Below are 13948 nucleotides of genomic sequence, written 5' to 3' on the forward strand. Positions count from 1 at the left end.
CTGCTTTCACCAAAAGTGATTAGAGTCCTCCACCATGGAAACAGACAGTTCGACCCAACTCGTCCGTGCCAACCAGATATCTGAAATCAATCGATTCCCATTTGCCAGCATGTGGCCCATGTCCTTTTCAACCCTTCCAATTTATGTACGCACTCAGATGCTTTTTAAATGTTGTAATTGTACCAGCCTCCACCACTTCCCCTGGCAGCTCATTCTATACATGCACTACCCTCTGCATCAAAACGTTGTCCCTTAGGTCCCTTTTAAATCTTTCCCCTCTCACCTCTAACATATGCCCTCGAGTTTGGACTCCCCTGCCCTGGGGAGAAGACCTTGGGTTTTCACCCTATCCATGCCCCTTATAAACATCTACAAGTTTACCCCTCGGCCTCCGATGCTTCAAGGAAAATGTTCCTGGCTTACTCGGCCTCTCCAACTCCGGTCACAGTCTTGTAAATCTTTCCAACCCCTTTCAAAGTTTCACAAGTTCTTTCCTATATCCAGGAGACCAGAACTGAACGCAGTATTCCAAAATAGGCCAAAATAATGTATAGCCACAACATGATGTCCCAACGCCTATATTCAATGCTCTGACCAATAAAGGAAAGCATACCAAATGCCGCCTTCACTATCCTATCTACCTGTGACTCCACTTTCAAGGAACAATGAACCTGCACTCCAAGGTCTCTTTATTCTGCAACATCCCCCTTGACTGTGTCAGTCCTGCCTGGATTGCTTGACCAAAATTCAAACCTGACATTTCTCTAAATTAAATTGCATCTGCCACTGCTCGGCCAATCCAATCAATTTTAATTTATAGTGAACTCTCTTTCCTCTCTTATTCCCTAGAAGCTAAATATCTCCATCCCACACACTCCCTCGGTTTTCACTTTTCTGAAATTGGGAGAATAGGGTTGAGAAACGTATCGGCTTGAATGGTATGAGCAGACCTGATGGGCTGAATGGCCTAATTTCTGCTCCTATGTCCTATGGTCTCTTGCAGTCCAGGACACAGAGAGAGAGAGAGAGAATGGGAGCAGGAGTCGGCCATTTGGTCTTTTGACCCTGCACCAGTATTGAACACATCATAACTGGATATGGATCTATCTACATCGAGGTGGATAGGCTGGGACTTTTTCACTGAAGCGCAGACGGTTGAGAGGTGACCTTATCGAGGTTTATAAAATCATGGGGGGGCGGGGGATAGATGAGCTGAATGGCAGGTGTCATTTCCTTCGGTTGGTGGTTTCAAGATTAGAAAGCAAATTTTGAGCGTGAGTGGAGAAAGATTTTAAAAAGTCTTCAGGGGCGCCATGTTTTTTAAGAGTGGTTCATGTGTGGGATGAATGTCCAGAGGAAGTGATGGATGCAGGTACAGTTACAATGTTTTGATTAAGTAAGTGAATAGGAAAGGTTTGGAGGGATATGAGCCAAACGCAGGCAGGTGAGACTAGTTTGGTTTGAGATCACAATCTGCATGGACTAGTTGGACTGAAGGGTCTGTTTCTGTGCTGTCTGACTCTGTCACCGTTCTGTACTGGTCTTAAAACCATTTTCTTGCTTTCCCCCGTAAACATCCACTTCTTTGTTGTTCCAAAATCAGATGAACTCAGCCTTGAATATATTCAAGGACCCCCTAACTGCAGGGAGATATCCCCAATTCTGAACTCAATTCCTCTTGCTGATTGCTTGCTGCATCTGTCTGATGACTGGCATTGACTGGTGTAGGAGGGCGCTGAGGCCACTTTGTACACCCACACGTCATTCCTGATGAAGGGCCTGTGCCCGAAACGTCGAGTCTCCTCCTTGGATGCTGCTTGACCTGCTGTGCTTTTTCTGCACCACACTTTCTGACTCTGATCTCTAGCATCTGCAGTTCTCACTTCCTCCACATCCAAATACATCTCCATTTAAACAAAAGCTATGACTTCACATTGTGGTACTGCATTTGCCATGTGTTTGCCAACTGTGGTCTTCTCTATATTGGGAAGACCAAGTGTAAACTTGGGGAATGGTTCGCCAGGCATTGCAGCCGGGTCTGCAGAGGCCGTACGGACTTCCCAGTCACCACCCGTTTTCATTCCCGTTCCCACTCCCTTTCTGACATGACCATCTTTAACGTCATCCATTGCCACAACACACCAAGCTGCAAATTGGAGGAACACCACCTCACCTTCCTCCTGAGCAGTCCACAGCCCAGAGGACACAACATTGAGTTCTCCATAACCTCCCTTCCCAGTCCTTCCCCCTCCCTTCCACTCCTCCCTGCCACCAACCCTCGTGATGAAAGGCTTATGCCCGAAATGTTGGTTCTCCTGCTGCTCGGATGCTGCCTGACCTGCTGTGCTTTTCCAGCACTACACTCTCGACACTGAGTTAGGATACCTGGTCGGCATGAACGGGTTGGACCAAAGGATCTGTTTCCGAGCTGTACAACTCTATGACTTAATAACAAATAGGATACTTTGACAAATAACAAACTATATCCATGTTTACAAGGCTTGGTACATCACATGCTTTACTAACCATTCTCAACAGGTCCTGCCCCTTCAATGCCTGAGGAACATAGACATGCTGGTGCATAATCTCCTTCACTAGTATTTACACACTACCCTCAGCAATTGCACAAGTAACAGTGAGGGTAAACAGCACAAGGATTAAACAAACAGTGAGGGGTAAACAGCACAAGGATTAAACAAACAGTGAGGGTAAACAGCACAAGGATTAAACACACAGTGAGGGTAAACAGCACAAGGATTAAACACAGAGTGAGGGGGAAACAGCACAAGGATTAAACACACAGTGAGGGGGAAACAGCACAACGATTAAAAAAACAGGCAGGGTAAACAGCACAGGAATTAAAAAACAGTGAGGGTAAAAAGCACAAGCCCCAGTAAAAACAGATGGAAAGTCACTGTAACATGTCACTATGACAGATTCTGGATTAGTGGTGCTGGAAGAGCACAGCAGTTCAGGCAGCATCCGAGGAGCAGTAAAATAGACGTATGTGTGCATGTGGGTCTTTGTCTGTCTGGGTTGAGTGTGTGTGTGTGTGGTGAGTGCAGAGTGTCTTAAGTCTGTGAGGGGGTGAATGTGGGAGTGTGTGTGTCTGTAAGGGTGTGTGAGGGTGTCTGTGTGCGCATATGTGTGTCCGTGTGTATGTGTGTATCTGTGTGTGTGTGTGTAGTGCAATGGTGGTCATCTGTAATGTGACATGAACCCAAGGTCCCGGTTGAGGCCCTCCCTATGGGTACTGAACGTAGCTATCAGCCTCTGCTCGGCCACTTTTCTCTGCTCTGCCTGTCCTGAGAATGCTAACCCGAGAATGCAACTTTAAACAAAAAAAGGTTTTGTGATTTACACATGAAAGAAGTGAAACTATCACTGTATTCTAACAGATAAAAGGCTTAACAGACAATCAATTTTTCAATGTATAATTTCAGTTACATCACACTGTAAATTGTTGCTATAAATTCTGTGTGTTAGGATTGAGCCCTCCACTATCACCTGATGAAGGAGCGTCGCTCCGAAAGCTAGTGTGCTTCCAATTATACCTGTTGGACTATAACCTGGTGTTGTGTGATTTTTAACTTTATACACCCCTGTCCGACAGCGGCATCTCCAAATCAAGACTGTTATCAAACAGACACAGAAATATACAGCACAGAAACAGACTTTTTTTTTCTCTCATGCACATACGCACTTATAAGTCCATGGGGGTGAATTTGAACTTGGAGAATGATAAATGCAGATACATTCTATTTTGCTCAAAAAATGCACAATCTGCAGGCAGTCAATCCATATAATAGTTTGTAAATTCTGCTTTGGAAATAGAACCAGTCTGCCTCAAGATTGGGACACAGACAGACTCTGACCTCGCACCTTTAATGCATTGTCTGAGCTGAGATGTCACATTTTGCTATAAAATCAAGTTATCTTGAGAAAGTGACCAACAAGAATTTCTGGGATTTACATGGTAATAATAACTGCAACCCATTCTAAAAGATGAAAGACTTAATAATCCAGTTTTGTTCAATACATCATTTCACTATAATGTTTTCCAATAAATTCTGTGTCTCAGATTAGATTACTTCGTATGGAAACAGGCCCTTCAGCCCAACAAGTCCACACCGACCCTCCGAAGAGCAACCCACCCAGACCCATTCCCCTACATTTACCCCTTCACCTAACACTACAGGCAATTTAGCATAGCCAATTCACATAACCTGCACATCTTTGGACTGTGGAAGGAAACCGGAGCACCCAGAGGGTGCCCACACAGACATGGGGAGAATGCAAACTCCACACAGACAGTTGCCCGAGGCTGGAATTGAACCCGGGTCTCTGGCACTGTGAGGTAGCAGTGCTAACCACTGTGTTACCATGCCACCCTTATGACCTTATTCATCCACAGTCACCTGATGAAGGATCAGCACTCTGAAAGCGAGTGCTTCCAAATAAACCTGTTGAACTATAACCCGATGTTGTGTGATTTTTAACTTTGTCCAGGTTAGAATGGATTGACTGTGCTAAATTACATAGTGCCCAGGGACATGCAGGTTAGGCACATTAATCAGGGGGTAAATGCTGAGAAATAGGGGTAAGGGAATGGGTGTGGCTGGGTTACCCTTCGGAGGGACAGTGTGGAATATTTGGGCTGAGTGGGGATTCTCTGAAGAGGAGGGATTGTCACAAACTTTTTTTTTGCTTCCCAAAATCAGACCTGCTCACTCTCAGCAGGATCCCAGTGTTGTGAAAGATATTAACTTTCAGGTGGAGTTATCCAAAATTCAGAGAGATGTCAGTCTTGATGTTTTTGCTTTTCTGCCCCTGTAAGCTCCTGAATCAGCACCTTCAGGGGAATTGGTTAGAGCGAAGTGAGAACAGAGGGGGAGAGAGAGTGGGATGGTGCTTTCAATTTTGTGGAATAATAAAAGAAAAGAATATTCCACAGAAAGTAGAATTGCTTGTTCAGAATTTCTACCCTGCACTGACAGTGATGACTTTTGTAATCTCTTTTTACTGAGTATTTGAAGATCTGATGGCGGAAGTTTCAAAATTAACAGATGAAGGCCTTCTACCCGAAACGTTGACTCTCCTGCTCCTCGAATGCTGCCGTGCTTTACCAGCGCTGCACTTTTTGACTCTGACTCTCCAGCGTCTGCAGTCCTCACTTTGACGTCAATGTCTGACAGTTACTCAATCCATCGGGACCGCAACTGTTTTCAACTATGATTCTGTGAGAAGGAGCAAAGCTTTGTGGTTCCTGTTTGAGTACGTTTTCAGCATCAGTGGGACTGGCTGAGAGACCCTACCGTTGCAGTACATGGAGAGTGGAGCCTGAAACAGTTGTACAGCCCAGAAAGAGCAATTCACGCTGGGGAGGGGCTGTACACACATTTATGTGCGGCTGAAGCTTTGGCCATGGAGAAACCTGAGGAATCCCGTCCCGTGGAGAAACGGTGGAAGTGTGACGACTGTGGGAAAGGCTTCTGTGTCCCGTCTGCCCTGGAGATTCATTGGCGTAGTCACACCGGGGAGAGGCCGTTCTCCTGCCCCGAGTGTGGGAAGGCCTTTATCAGTTCCTCCGACCTGCTGACCCACCAGCGGATCCACACGGGGGAGAGGCCGTTCTCCTGTCCTGTGTGTGGGAAGGCCTTTATCAATTCCTCCAACCTGCTGACCCACCAGCGCGTTCACACAGGGGAGAGGCCCTTCAGCTGCCCTGAGTGCGGGAAGGCCTTTACCAAGACCTCCAATCTGCTGACCCACCAGCGGGTCCACACAGGGGTGTCGCCCTTCAGCTGCCCAGAGTGTGGAAAGGCCTTTACCCAGGCCGCCACCCTGCTGACCCACCAGCGTGTCCACACAGGGGAGATGCCCTTCAGCTGCCCTGTGTGTGGGAAGGCCTTTACCCAGGCCTCCAACTTGCTAACCCACCGGCGGATCCACACGGGGGAGAGGCCGTTCTTCTGTCCCAAGTGTGGGAAAGTCTTCATCAATTCCTCCAACCTGCTGACCCACCAGCGGGTCCACACAGGGGAGAGGCCCTTCAGCTGCCCTGAGTGCGGGAAGGCCTTTACCAAGGCTTCCAACCTGCTGACCCACCAGCGGGTCCACACGGGGGACAGGCCCTTCAGCTGCCCCCAGTGCGGGAAGGCCTTCAGCCATTCCTCTGCTCTGCTGACCCACCAGCGGGTCCACACGGGGGACAGGCCCTTCAGCTGCCCTGAGTGTAGGAAGGCCTTCAGCAATTCCTTCAACCTGCTGACCCACCAGCGGGTCCACAGGGGGGAAGAGGCCCTTCAGATGTCCCGAGTGTGGGAAGGCCTTCACCCGCTCCTCCCACCTGTGAGTTCACGTGCCATTGCAGGGGGATTGAAGGACTAACGGCCATCATTACCGACTGAACTATCAACCCAATTCCAGGGCTCCCGGTTCGATTCCCACCGCGACAGATGGTGGAATTGGAATTTGGTCTGAAATCTGGAGGTTAGAATTTAACGATTAAACCATTGTCGGTGGGCTGGGGGTGGAAGAAACCCCCCATCTGATTCACTCAGTACCTTTTTAGGGAAGGAAACTGTCATTGTGGGAGAGGATTCACTCAGTCGTCCCAGCTGCATCCTTTACCCAGTCTGACCTACACGTAACTCCAGACCCACAGCAGTGTGGTTGACTCTACACCTGCCCGTCCAACTTACTTGGAGACAGGGTCTGGGTTGAAATTGCTGAGTGAGGCAATACTTCCTCCGGGTTAAGGCTGTACCAAGGATCCAATTACAAAGGGACAACTTGATGGTGACCAATAATGAAGAAAGTGAGGGGTTGGAGGGGGTGTGTGCACTTTGACCTTGAGCTGTTGTTTAAAAATTGCTACTTTTTGTACGTCTTTCTGCTGGGAGCTTCTGAAGCTGTAACAAAGTTGGGTCGCAATAAAGATTACCTGAACTTCACGCCGAGCTCAGACTCTCATTGAGAGCTTTGAACTGCAACAGATTTTTGTTTTAAAACTGCTCATTTCTTACAGGTGAAAGTGAGAACTGCTGATGCTGGAGATCAGAGTCAAGATGAGTGGTGCTGGCAAAGCACAGCAGGTCAGGCAGCATCCGAGGAACAGGACAATCGACATTTTGGGCAACGTTGATGTTCCTGCTCCTCGGTTGCTGCCTGACCTGCTGTGCTCATTTCTTATAACCTCCAGTACTATGTTTCCAATGTTGTGTATCGGTTGCAGCAGTGAATGAGTAGCCAGTATTGTTAGAAATTGTAAATTTTTCAGGAGTGCAGGTACTACATCACGTCATCGGCATTGTACAGTTTCCTGGCAGCGCTGGGAGGTGTGAGCTGTGTCCACTAGGGTGGATAAAGTTAAAAATCTCACTTTTTAGATTAGAATCAGGGTTTTACATAAATTCGTGCAGTTTTTGAGCTCAGAGTTCTACAGGAATGTATGTGGTTTTTGAGCAAAGTGCAATGTAACTCTGAAAGTACCAAAAAAATTCACTACACAAAATATATGTGTGCATGTGGGTCTTTGTCTGTCTGTGTGTGTGTCATCAATGTACCTGGTGTACAATGTCGGTTGGAGATCCTGCATAGAGAAGAAATCTTGTTCGAACCTGTGCATAAAAATGTTGGCATATTGGGGTGCAAATTTGGTCCCCATGGCTGTTCCGTGTGTCTGGGAAAAGAACTGGTTGTCAAAGGTGAAGACGTTATGATCGAGGATAAAGCGGATGAGTTGTAGGATGGTGTTTGGAGACTGGCAGTTGTTGGTGTTGAGGACTGAGGCTGTTGCTGCGATGCCATCATTGTGGGGGATGCTGGTGTAGAGTGCAGAAACGTCCATTGTGCGGAGGAATGTTCCCGGTTCGACTGGTCCATGGGTGCTGAGTTTCTGTAAGAATTCCGTAGTGTCGCGACAGAAGCTGGGGATCCCCTGTACAATAGGTTTCAAGATGCCTTCCACATAGCCAGAGAGATTCTCACATAGGGTCCCATTTCCCGACACGATGGGACGTCCCGGTGTGTTGGCTTTGTGTACCTTTGGAAGGCAGTAGAAGTCGCCTACACGAGAAGTACGTGGGATGAGGGCGCGTAGGGAACTGAGAAGGATTGGATCCAAAATTCTGATCAGTGTGTTTGATTCTCGGGTGTGTTCTTTGGTCGGATCAGCTGGTAGTTGCCTGTAGTGTTCCTAGTTGTTCAGTTATCGGTACACCTTCCTTGCAGTAATCTGTTCTATTCTGAATGACAACGGCTCCTCCTTTATCTGCTGGTTTGATGATTGGTTTTGAGAGCCTGGATGGCATTGTGTTGGGAACGGGTGATGTTTTGCTCTACCTTATGGGTATGGCTGATGAATCTGGCATTTATATATTTCCTGACAGTTTGAGCATACATTTCAAGCCCAGGGCAGCGGCCCTCCGGTGGGGTCCATGTTGACACACAGACAGACAAAGACCCACATGCACACATATTTTGTGGGGTGAATTTGTACTTGCAGAGTTACATTGCACTTTGCTCAAAAACTGCATACATTCATGTAGAACTCTGAGCTCAAAAACTGCATGAATTTATGTAAAACTCTGTTATCTCACTTTTTAGAATCAATCTAAACATCAGGTCATAGACAGAGAACACAGGGGGCTAACACCTTCAACATATTGTCTAGCAATCACCACTGTTAACAGCTAACCCGAGAATGCAACTTTAAAAAAAAGGGTTTTGTGATTTACACATGAAAGAAGTGAAACTATCACTGTATTCTGACAGATGAAAGGCTTAACAGACAATCAATTTTTCAATGTATAATTTCAGTTACATCACACTGCAAATTTTTGCTATAAATTCTGTGTTACGATCGAGCCCTCCACTATCACCTGATGAAGGAGCGTCGCTCCGAAAGCTAGTGTGCTTCCAATTATACCTGTTGGACTATAACCTGGTGTTGAGATTTTTAACCTTTCTGGAGGCTGGGGGCCGGCAAAACGATCGCCCCGCCCCCATTGTCACCGATTGGTTGGTGGCCTCCCCAACCACGCCCCCTCAACCCGGGAGACGTCACACACCTGGACCCCGCCCCTTGTGAGCTGGCGCATGTGCAGTGCAGGTCCTGCAGCAGGACTGAGGCAGTGTTCCTGAGTGTGGGAGCAGAATGGAGCCGGTGGCTGAAGTCATAAGAGCCGCTGGAAAAGCTGAGCAGGTCCGGCAGCTCGAGTCGGGAGGAATGTGAGGAGGTGTTTCGGGTCCGTGGATTCTGCTTCAGAACAGGACCAGGTTTCAGGAACATCCCGGGGACCCGCGGGAGGAGGGAGACTGGGGAGTTCATAAACTCCGAGGGGGAGGCCTCAGGCCTCCAGTAGAAGCCCCACAGGCCCAGTGTTTACTTCACAGGCGAAGGAGCTCTCGGGTTGCCCGGGCAACCGGCCGCCATCTTTGTGAAGGTCAGGCGCATGTTGTCTTGGGGCGGGGAGCGCGGGCGGCCATCTTGGTGAGGGCACCATCCACTGTCATTTCTGGGAGAGAATTCCAACCTCGTGGTAACCTCGGCCTTGGCCGAGCTTCATTCCCCATACTGTCCAGCGATGTGCAGGTTAGGGAGGTTCAGCCATGCTAAATTACTGATAATCCCCAAGGATGGTCTGGTTAGTGTATGTTGACCATGCTAGTTTACCCCCAGTGTCCAGAGATGTGCAGGTTAGAGTGGATTGGCCGAGGTAAGTGTATCCATAGTGTTCGGGGTTCTGCAGGTTGGGGTGAAGGTCTGGACCCCCCTCAATTGGGTGTCTCGGTCCGAGATCGGTCAAAAGAATCACTAGGAGTCCGGTCTATTTAAAGCAACGTTATCAGCTTAATGACATAAGGCAGCCTAGCACCGATTTGTCCAGCAACACAGGTTAAAAGCTTCTGTGTTCCGTGGCAAAATTACACAATTACATTTGAAAATTACGCATTATTTCTTTTTGCGACAGCACAGCCTGAATTACAAGAAAAGACCAATAAAATGTAATAAGGTGACATGATTGACAGCAGGTTAGTCCAATGATATTTCTTGGGAAACAGATTGTTTTACCACAAAATCATCCCATGCTTGCCAGTTCAAGGTTAGTTCGAATACCAAATTACTTATGATTCATATTATGCAAACTCCATTGTTCTCTTTTATTTCTAAATCCAACCAACTCAGCAAAGCAACAATTCAAGTTCAATGTCAAATCATAACCTGAAGCTATTTTGTTACATTTATTTTAAAATATTATTTAAAATTGAAATGCCATTTTGTGGTTTTTCTGGAAGCCCAGTGATTTGACCAGCTACATGACTCCTGAGATACCTCTGCCTAAAATAACTAAAAAAAAGTTAGGGTCTGGGCTACCTTCCTAAAATGTTTTGAGGGGATCTGGCCTGGTCCATAACACTGTACACCTGCAAATTGTGTCTCCAGGAAGGATGCAGTGAAACTTGAAAGGGTTCAGAAAAGATTTAAATGGATGGTTCTGAGGTTGGAGGGTTTCCTTCCCCGGGATTGAGTACAATGGTTGGCAGGTTATGTTACAGTTGTATAGGACTTTGGTTTGGCCACATTTGGGATACTTCATACAGTTCTGGTTGCCACATTCCAAAGCATCCACATCGTTTTGGTAGAGGGTGCAGAGGAGGTTCACCAGGATGTTGCCTGGTAAACAGGGCGCTTGCTATGAGGAGAGGTTGAGTAGATTAGGATTATTTTCATTAGAAAGATGCGGACTGGGGGGGGACCTGAATGAGATCTACAAACCATTGGGTGGCATGGTGGCTCAGTGGTTAACACTTCTTCCTCACAGCACCAGGGCTCTGGGTTTAATTCCCCCTTGGGCAAGTGTGTGGAGTTTGCATATTCTCCCCATCTCTGATTGTCCTCCAGGTGCTTTAGTTTCTTCCCACAATCCAAAGATGTGTGGGTCAAGAGAATTGGTGATGCTAAATTGCCAGGTCAGGGGTAAATAAAGGGTAGGAGAATGTGTCTGGGTGCGTTACTCTTCAGAGGGTTGGTGTGAACTTGTACGGCCGAAGAGCCTGTTTCCATACTATAGTGTATGCAATTTAAGGAAAGAACAAGAAACTTTTATTCCCAGAATGGGAGACTCAATTACTAGTGAGGTCACAAGTTCAAGGTGAGAGGGGAAATGTTTAAGGGAGATATGCATGGCAAGTTCCTTATGCAGACGGTGGTGGGCGCCTGGAGCGCATTGCCACCGGAGGTGGTAGAGGCAGACATGATAGTGTCATTTAAGATGTATCTAGACAGATACATGAAAGGGCAGGGAGCAGAGGGATACAGATCCTTAGAAAATAGGCAACAGGTTTAGATAGAGGGTCTGGATTGGTGCAGGCTTGGAGGGCCAAAGAACCTGTTCCGGTGCTGTAGCTTTCTTTGTTCCTTGTTGAGCTCTGGGCTTCTGTCCAACTGCCCCTTCTTTTGTACCCTTGATGACATATCTTTCCTTTTTATGATAGGATTGTTCCTCTGTTTTCAAAACCATCAGATTGAAATTTAACAGGTTTTTGGAAGCCAAAGGGCCTGATTTAAATTGATTGGCTAAATTGAAAAACTGTTGTCTTAGCCTGCTAACTGTATGGCCTTTCAATACAAATGCTTCAGTTCAGGTGCTCTCTGTTGTGACAATGCTGCTCCTTTTAAGAAGATGTTGTTCTTGGTTTTTTTTTGAAGAGAGGTTGTAAAAGGCAGAGGTTCTGATTCATCTGGGGTTAGGGACTTTGCTAATGGCTAACAGATACTCGCTAAGGCAATAATCAGGGAAAAGGGTTTGAGGTGTTTTTTCTAAAACACTTGTACAATGAAACGACAGTTCTCCTTTTTGTTAACCCTGATTTGGTTTGAGTTTTAGCAAGCAGTCTGTCTGAAGCTACTGGGGGAAGAAAGGTTCCCTGATTCAACAAATGTTTCTGGCTGACTCTCTCTCACTAACATCTCTCCTGTAAGAACCTGCGTTTGAACTGACCGTTCTTTTTTTGCCATAGGGGTGTGTTTATAAGAATGTTGCAGGAAATCTGAACAGCTGCTTTCTTAAGTTGCGGGGAGGTCGTGACGGTCGGGTTTATGAATGGCTGCTATTCTAAAATCTGTTTTCTTTTACTTGTGTTTCATTTGGCGGTGTGTAAATAAATTGTTTTCCTGGAAGCCAAGTGATTTGACCAGCTACATCACTCCCGAGATACCTCTGCCTAAAACAACTAAAAAAAGTTAGGGTCTGGGCTACCTTCCTAGAATGTTTTGAGGGGATCTGGCCTGGTCCATAACACTGAACACCTGCAAATTGTGTCTCCAGGAAGGATGTAGTGAAACTTGAAAGGGTTCAGAAAAGATTTAAATGGATGGTACTGAGGTTGGAGGGTTTGAGTTCTAGGGAGAGATTGAATAAGTTGTAGGTATTTTCCCTGGAACATCAGAGGCTGAGGAGTGACCTGGTAGATATTTGTCAAATTATGAGGGGCACAGATAGGGTAAATAGTCAAAATCTTTTCCCCAGGGTGGGGAATCTAAAACTAGAGGTTTAGGATGAGGGGGAAAAGATTTAAAAGGGACCTGAGCGGTGACCTTTTCACGGAGAGAGTGGTGTATGTATGGAATGAGCTACCAGAGGAAGTGGTGGAAGCTGGTACAATTTCAACATTTAAAAGGCATCTGGATTAGAACATGAATAGGAAGAGTTTAGAGGGATATGGACAAGTGCTGGCAAATGGGATGAGATTAATTTGGGACATGCAGTCAGCATGGACGAGTTGGACTGAAGGGTCTGTTTCCCTGCTGTGCATCTCTTTTGACTCGAAGTCTCTAAAAGATACCACATTGCTTCAACTGAACTCTGAAACCAACGTTACCGACAGATTCTTTGTGTGTAAACCCGAGAGGCCGAGTCGCAGAGATGTACAGCACTGAAACAGACCCTTTGGTAAACTCGTCCATGCTGACCAGACATCCAAAATTTAATCTACTCCCATTTGTCAGCATTTAGCTCATATACCCATCCAGATGCTTTTTAAATGTTGTAATTGTACCAGCCTCCACCACTTCCTCTGGCAGCTCATTCTGTACATGCACCACCCTCTGTGTGAAAACTTGTCCTTTGAGGTCCATGCTAAGTTGCCTGTAGTGTTAGGGTGGGTTACTCTTCGGAGGGTCGGTGAGGACTTGTTGGGCCGAAGGGCCTGTTTCCACGCTGTAGGGAATCTAATCAAAAGGCACCTGGATGGGTGTATGAACAGGAAGAGTTTAGAGGGATACAAGCCAAGTGCTGGCAAATGGGACTAGATTAATTTAGGATATCTGGTCAGCATGAATGAGTTGGACGAAAAGGTCGCTGTCCAGCGCTTGGCCTATATCCCTCTCAACCATTCCTATTCATGTCCCCATCCAGATGCCATTTAAAAGCTGTAATTGTACCAGCCTCCACCACTTCTTCTGGCAGCTCATTCCATACATGCGTCACCCTCTGTATGAAAAGGTTGCCCTTTAGGTCCCATTTAAATCTTTCCCCTCTCACCATAAACCCTCTGGTTCTGGACTGCCCAACCTCCAGGGAAATGACCTTGTTATTTGCCCTATCCATACCCCTCATGATTTTATAAACCCATATAAGGTCATCCCTCAACTTCTGACACTCCAGGGAAAACAGCCCCAGTCTATTCAACCTCTCCCTGTAGCCCAAACTCTCGGCAACACCCTGGTAAATCATTTCTGGTAGAGAAGTCAATGATTTGGGTTAATACCTGAAACACTGACTTCACTGTTGGTGCTGCCTGGCTTGCTGCGTTTTTCCAGCCTCCTGCTTGCCTACTTTGGATTCCAGCATCTGCAGTTTGTTTTTGTCTCTAACGAATGGCAGAGCAGACTCGATGGGCTGAATGGCCTAACCTCTGCTTTGATGGTCTCACAGGCTTA

The 13948-nt window shown here is 46.7% G+C and overlaps 1 protein-coding gene across 1 annotated transcript; it reads left to right on the forward strand.

The window, feature by feature from the left end:
* Window positions 1-5424: 5424 nt before the first annotated feature.
* LOC148143038 (uncharacterized) lies at window positions 5425-11536 on the forward strand. The gene is made up of 2 exons (XM_087975776.1): window positions 5425-6149; window positions 11503-11536. The coding sequence occupies exons 1-2, from the start codon at window positions 5425-5427 to the stop codon at window positions 11534-11536; spliced, it is 759 nt and encodes a 252-aa protein (XP_087831902.1).
* The last annotated feature ends 2412 nt before the right edge of the window (window positions 11537-13948 follow it).

Source organism: Chiloscyllium plagiosum, unplaced genomic scaffold (assembly GCF_037043375.1).
Source record: "Chiloscyllium plagiosum isolate Xiang-an unplaced genomic scaffold, Cpla_swu_hap1 HiC_scaffold_27, whole genome shotgun sequence".
Classification (NCBI taxonomy): domain Eukaryota; kingdom Metazoa; phylum Chordata; class Chondrichthyes; order Orectolobiformes; family Hemiscylliidae; genus Chiloscyllium; species Chiloscyllium plagiosum.